This window comes from Canis lupus, chromosome 19 (genome assembly GCF_048164855.1).
Source record: "Canis lupus baileyi chromosome 19, mCanLup2.hap1, whole genome shotgun sequence".
Classification (NCBI taxonomy): Eukaryota; Metazoa; Chordata; class Mammalia; order Carnivora; family Canidae; genus Canis; species Canis lupus.
In genome coordinates, this window is record NC_132856.1 from 48193984 (window position 1) to 48201621 (window position 7638).

Genomic DNA, 7638 nt, shown 5'->3' on the forward strand with positions numbered 1-7638 from the left:
CCAAGGAAACCCCTTTTTTGTCATTTTAATATATTTTTTTTCATTGAAGTTCAATTTGCCAACATGTAGTATAACACCCAGTGCTCATCCTGTCAAGTGTCCCTCTCAGTGCCTATCACCCAGTCACCCTATCCCCCTGCCTGCCTCCCCTTCCACTACCCCTTGTTTGGGAAATCTCTTTTTAATTGAGATATAAATGACACATAACATTGTGTAAGTTTAAGGTGTACTATGTGTTGACTTGATACATATATATTTTGATATGATTACTACTATATCATTAGCCAATACTTTTATCATGTCACGTAATTATCATTTCATTTTTGTGGTGGGAACAATTAGGATCTAGTCTCTCAGCAACTTTTAAGTTACTGATACAGTGTTGTCTATAATCACCATACTGTGCATGAGATCTCCAGGACTAATTTGTCTACTCATTGCAAATTTGTACCCCTAAACAACATTTCCCCAATTCCCCCATCCCTCAGTCTGTGGTAACCAACCATTTTACTATCTGTTTTTACAAGTTCAGCTTTTTTAGGTTTTGCATATAAGTAATATTATACAGTATGTGTCATTCTCTTAAATACACATATTTTCAACAAATTATAAATACTATGTAGCATGGTCAACTTTAACCACCCCCTCATGCCCACAGGGAAGCAGTACGCTGATCTGATAATGAGAAATGCCTTTATCCTGGACTCTGTACTCGCCGTGGCTCAACGAAGAGTTCCCCACTGGCTTGTGTGCCACATCACTCTCTAACAAAGCAGACAATTTCTCACAGTGGGATTTTTCCCTTGTACTGATTGTAGAGACTTCTCTCCTTCTGTGCAGCTGCTCAAGATGCATACTTGAAATGCAGAGGTTTCCTTGACTTTTTCTGTGAGTCTGCTTTATTATAATAGTTTCTAATTATTATTGCACAAAATTTTGGGTGCTTTGCTCTCCTCCGCTTTAATCTGGCTGAGTCTTTTGTAGCCTTATGAAATCCACGCTGTAGGTGCCCATTGTTGCCTAGTAGAAGGTGGGGACCTGACCTCTTCCATTTCTCTTCATAATATGGATTAATGGTGGTGGGAGTAATTAGACCACTCTGGCTCAGAATCTGGCAGAACAGATCCTAGGTTTGATGCTGCCTGATAAAGTGTCCTGCAGCAGGTAAGAATCATGAAATCTGATTTTCTCTGTGTCATCATCTCATACATCTTTCCACTCTGAATACACTCTTAATGCTAATTAACCATTGTGTATACCTTTGGATGTTGCCTTCAAGGGTCCTTGTAAACCTTAAAGCATCAGATAAATATAGGTTATTATGTGGTTACAGGGCGCCATTTCCAATGGTAGCATCTGGTAACCCAATTTAGCTGTTTCCAAGTAATTCCTCCCAGATCATCATATTTTTTCTGGATACAATTAGCTGAGGAAGGTCTTCTTCATGGCGGTCTTCAGTTCCTTGTTCCTGAGACTGAAGATGATGGGACTGAGGAAAGGTGTAAGGATTGTGTAGGTGATGCCCATCAGAGTGTCTCCTTCCAGAGACTGGGGAGCCTTGGGCTTGAGGTAGATGACAGAGGCAAAGCCATAGTGCACGACCACCACAGTGAGGTGGGATGCACAGGTGGAGAAGGCTTTGTGCCTGCCCTCAGCAGAGGGGATCCTCAAGATGGCAGCCACGATGAAGGCGTAGGAAAGGAGGATGAGGAGAAAGCAGCCCAGCAGGGCAGTGATGCACACCAGCCCCACACCCAGGGCCACTATTGGTACATCAGTTCCACAGGCCAGCTTCAAGAGAGGGGGCACATGGCAAGCAAAATGGTGGATCTCATTGGGTCCACAGAAAGTGAGGTGGAAAACAGCTGTGGTCACCACCAGCCCCATGACCAAGCCACCAACCCAGGACCAGACCACCAGGCAGGTACAACCTCGGGGACTCATGAGCACGTTATAGCGCAGAGGGTGGCAGATGGCCACATAGCGGTCGTAGCCCATGACCGTGAGCAGGAAGGAGTGGGTGAAGCCGAACGTGAAAGAGAAGAACATCTGGCTGGCACAGGCCATAGAGGTGATGGTGTGGTGGGTGGAGAGCAGGTCGGCCAGCAGGCGCGGGGTGATGGCCAAGGTGTAGAGGATCTCGGAGATGGACAGGGCGCACAGGAAGAGGTACATGGGCGTGTGCAGGCCGCGCTCGCTCCCGACAGTGGCCATGATGAGCAGGTTCCCCAGCAGCGTGAACAGGTACATGAGCAGAAACAGCAGGAAGAACATCAGCTGAAGGTGGGGGAAGGTGGAGAAGCCCACGAGGATGAATTCAGTCACCACTGAGAAATTGCCTCTCTGCATGGAGGCTGTGCCTGGGGCAAAGTGTCACAGAGAGACCTCAGCTACTGGATGGAGAAAGGCTTCCACCACACCTGGACCTGGGCAGGAGGCTGCCCCTGATCAATGACAGCTGGCATTTGTGAAAATTAGTAGAGGGAAACTTCACTAAAATGCACCAAGAGGTTTCAGCAGGGATAGCCCTCATGACCTGCCCCTCCTAGTACCATACAAATCCAACAACCAGACAGGGAGAGGTGGACTTGACCTTGGGGGTGGATACTACTCCCATCCCTAACAGCTGTCCCAGTGAAAGGCCACTGTACTTTGAACTCTCAGTTTACTCTAATGGACTTTTTATAACACCCTTCCTGACTTCATCTTTTTTCCTTAAAAAGTCTACCTCTCCTTTGTTCCCCTCAACCTACCTTTGGTTCTGCAGCAGCTTGTTTGCACTGAGTTGTGATTCTCTTTTATTCCCAAATAAATACATCTTTTGCTGGTAAAATAATTGGTGCTTTTTATTTTTAAGGTTAACGTATTGACTGAGTTACCACTCTGTGCCTCTTATGATTTAGCCCTCTCATTAACCTAATAAGGGAGGTGCTGTTTTTATCACCCACATTTTGAGCATCCTGAACATACTCATTAAGAGTATTGATGTACAGGGGCACCTGGGTGGCTCAGTGGTTCAATGTCTGCCTTTGGCTTAGGTCGTGATCTCAGGGACCTGGGATCGAGTCCCACGTTGGGCTCCCTGCATGGAGCCTGCTTCTCCCTCTGCCTATGTCTCTGCCTCTCTCTGTGTGTCTCTCATGAATAAATAGATAAAATCTAAAAAACAAAAGCAAAAAACAAGAGTGTTGGTGTGCATAGAGGTTGGGCAACTTGCTCAAGGTGAAGCTGTCAAAATGGCAGAGCTAAGCCTTAAACCCATGGCTGGCTATCTCCAAAGACTATGCCTTTCACTATCCTTCTGGGTTACCTCCCTAAAAGAAAATATTGGGATCTTCCAGCCATTGTCACTGTGTTCTCCTACTCCCTTCTGATAAATTCCGTTCTCCCCATAGCCTCAGACACCACATGATACCCCTACCCCATGGCTACAATTTCTCAGACCCGCATGCACCTCTAACTTAAATCAGATTCTTTCTTTGGCATTACCCATGCAGGGAGTCAGAGGCAGAAGGCTAAGTAGAAATAACATTTTGGTTGTTTTCCAGATCCCGTGAGACATGTCTGTAGGTTCCAAGGCAATATAACATGGCCATCAGATAAAGGGACATGGGAGCCAGCCAACCTGAGTTTGAATTCTTGTTCTGCCTACTGTGTAAACTTGAGCAAATTTCCTCACCTCTCTGTACCTCCATTTCCTCCTGCCTACTTCAAAGAGTTGCTATGAGAAATATATGAGTTATTCTTGGAATGTGACCTGACACATAGCAAGTGGTACCCATGACAATTAAATCAATATACTAAGTGAGGAAATACACAGTCTGGAATCAGTAAATCACTTCAGTTTAATGAGACTTTAATGTCTTTTTATGGATAACTTAACCACTTTTAAATGACCTTTTTTATGAGGCAATATAAAGTTTAAAAGGGCTGTAAACCAGTAATCTGCTTTCTGTCTCTATTTACCTGTTCTGGACACTCATCTAAATGAAATCATACACTATGTGGCCTTTGGGGCCAGGCTTCTTTAATTCAACATAATGTTTTTGAGGTTTATCCACATTGTAGCAAGTAGCATTCTGAGAACTTGGTTGCTTTTTATGATTGACGGACATTCCAGTATATGGATAAACCACATTTTATTTACTCACCATTTAGCGGACATTTGGATTGTTTCTACTTTCACTGTTATGAATAATGCCACCAGGGATATCCATTCTTGCAGGTGTTTAAAGCACAATAGTGATTGCCAGGGGCTGGGGATGGACAATGGGAAATGACTGCTAATGGACACAGGGTTTCCTATGAGGATGATGTTCTGGAACTAGACAGAGGTGGTGGTTTTACAACATCATGAATGTAATTAATGCCACTGAATCGTATGCTATAAAAAGGCTAAAATGGTAAATTCTATGTTGTATGTATTTTACTACAATTTAAAAAATAAGGGAAAAGTAGTCAGTGCCCTCTTAGGTGGGCATAGGTCCCTAATCAAGCCCTGATAGGTGGATAGTGAGAATGAAGGAGGGAACAGCTACATTGGTGACTGGAGGCTGTATTCCCCAAATATCACCAGTTTCCAGAGTTTCTTGGCTTCTCTTTCCTGGAGTCCCTTGTATCCTTCTTCCACCTTTGCACCTGCCCAGAGGTCCCCAGGACTGTGGCCTCAACAACCTCCTAGTCAGTCCTGCCACCCTGAGATCTTGGAGGGGTGGGTCAAAGTCAATGATTTGGAAATAAAAACCTCCAAGGAGAGGCTGAATGGTGAGACCAGGTCATGAGGGTTGTGCTCACAAGCCTCCAGTGGCTCTCCAGCATCTAGTGCAAGGCTTCTCAACTATGAGACTCTTGATTTTTAGAGCCATATCATCCTTTGCCATGAGGTATGGGGACATTCTATGCACTGCAAGGTGTTTAGCAGCATCCTTGGCCTCTATCAGCCCCTGCTTAATCGTGATGAGAGCAATGATCTATAGACGGTAAGTTGTAATTCCTTGGCATGTTCCCTCTGCCCCAATCTTGGTTCCTTCCCCCTTCCACCCATTAAATGCCTGTTTATCTTTAAGATTCAGCTTAAATGTCATCCTGGACACTATCTTCCCAAAGCAGATTTAATCACTCATTCCTGCGTGCTTCCAAAACAATGACTTCTTTTTTATTTTTTTGTATATTTTTTAATTGGAGTTTGATTTGCCAACATATAATATAACTCTCAGTGCTCATCCCATCAAGTGCCCCCCTCAGTGCCCATCCCCCAGTCACCCCATCCCTTGGCCCACTTCTCTTTCTACTACCCCCCGTTCGTTTCCCAGTTAGGTGTCTCTCATGTTCTATCATCCTCACTGATATTTCCCACTCATTTTCTCTCCTTCCCCCTATAATCCCTTTCACTATTTTTTATATTCCTCGTATGAATGAGACCATATAATGTTTGTCCTTCTCTGATTGACTTACTTCACTCAGCATAATACCCTCCAGTTCCATCCATGTTGAAGCAAATGGTGGGTGCTTGTCACTTCTAATGGCTGAGTAATATTCCATTGTATATATAGACCAAAACAATGACTTCTGAGTGAGTTTAAAACTCCTTGCTCCTAACTTTACCATGGCCCTCATCATAATGTGTCCTGCTGGAGATGCAACTGTCTCTGGTACTGGATTTTGAGTTCCTGATGAGAATAGCTACACTTTATTAGATATATCCAATAGACCCAGCATTTAATATATGCTTATGCATTTTATATTAAATCTTTACTCCAACATTATAAGGCATCCGCTTGATCTCCATTTTTTATTTTTTTATTTTTTTAAATATTTATTTACTTATTCATTCAGAGAGAGCGAAGAGAGAGGTAGAGACACAGGCAGAGGGAGAAGCAGGCTCCATGCAGCAAGCCCAACATGGGACTCGATCCTGGGTCTCCAGGATCACACCCCAGGCTGCAGGCGACGCTAAACCGCTGTGCCACTGGGGCTGCCTGATCCCCATTTTTTAGACGTGACAGCTGAATCTCACAGAGGACACATCATTTGCCCAAGGGACCACAGTTCTGGAATGGGGAAACCAGGATCTGAACCTATATCTGAATGACCCCAAAGCTTATCTCTTCCTTTTTATTATTTTTTATCTCTTCCTTTTTAAAAAAAATATATTTTATTTATTTATTCATGAGAGACACAGAGAGTCAGAGACATAGGCAGAGGGAGAAGCAGGCTCCATGTGGTGAGCCTGATGCAGGATTCAATCCTAGGATCCTGGGATCACAGCCTGAGCTAAAGGCAGATGCTCAACCACTGAGTTATCCAGGTACCCAAAAGCTTATCTTTTCCTAACCTCTCTGTCACACTTACCTTTTACTGGTGGCTGTTAATGAACATCAGAGGCCACTCCTAGGACCTGGGAGATGTCAGCTTCACCATGCTGGACTAATCACACACTCCCTCCCCATATCAGTTAAGATCACAACAATCCACAGCCATGAAGAAAGAAAGGGAGAGGGTGTTTGAGAAGGTAAGAAGCCACTATGTCCTGAGGAGGTGACCCAGAGCTGCATATACAGCTCCTCTGGAATGATGGGGATCCAGAATGCAGTTTAGAAGGTACCTGTTCATTCTGGAAAAGGCAAAACTATTGAGACAGTAAAAAAACTGGTAGTTGCCAGAAGCTCAGGGCAGAGGAGGAAGGGATAAATAGGTGAACTCCGATGGGTGGATGAGGTAAGTTGGTGAACTCTTCTGTATGATACTGTAATGATGGATACACGACATTGTGCATTTGTCAAAAATCATAGCATATACAACACCAACAATGAACCCTAATGTAAACTGTAGTCTTTTTTTTTTTAAGATTTTATCTATTTATTTGACACAGAGAGAGTACAAGCAGGGGGAGGCAGACAAAAGCAGAGGGAGAAGCAGGCTCCCCACTGAGCAGGGAGCCTGACATAGCCAATCGCAGGACCCTGAGATCATGACCCAAGCTGAAGGCAGAGGCTTAACCAGGTACCCCTGTAGGCTTTTGTTTATAATAATAATGTGTCAATAATAATAATAATGTGTCAATATGGGCAGCCCTGGTGGCTCAGCAGTTTAGCACCGCCTTCAGCCCAGGGCCTGATCCTGGAGACCCCGGATCGAGTCCCACGTCAGGCTCACTGTGTGGAGCCTGCTTCTCTCTCTGCCTGTGTCTCTGCCTCTCTCTCTCTCTCAGGAATAAATAAAATACATTAAAAAAAAATAATGTGTCAATATTAGCTCACCAACTGTAACAGAAGTACCTCATTAATACAGGATATTAAGGGGGAAAACTGCAGAGAGAGATGGTCTATAAGAATTCTCAAAAAAATAAAAAATAAAAAATAAAAAAAAAAAATAAAAAAAATAAAAAAAATAAAAAAAAAAAAAGAATTCTCTGCATTATCTGTTCAATTTAAAAATTTTTTAAAACTTATTTTATTTAAATTCAATTAGTATATAGTGTATCATTAGCTTCAGATGCATTAAGGAGAACACGTGATGTAATGAGCACTGGGTGTTATATGCAACTGATGAATTCTCAATTTTTTCAAAGATTTTTAAAATTTATTTATTTGAGAGAGAGACCATGAGAAGGGAGTGGGGAGAGGCAGAGGGAAAGGG

General features: G+C 43.4%; 1 protein-coding gene across 1 annotated transcript; it reads right to left on the minus strand.

Moving 5' to 3' along the window:
* Positions 1-1422: 1422 nt before the first annotated feature.
* On the minus strand, positions 1423-2349 carry LOC140611346 (olfactory receptor 10H1). The gene has a single exon (XM_072788134.1). It carries the CDS (start codon positions 2347-2349, stop codon positions 1423-1425), a length of 927 nt encoding a protein of 308 aa, XP_072644235.1.
* Positions 2350-7638: the final 5289 nt, after the last annotated feature.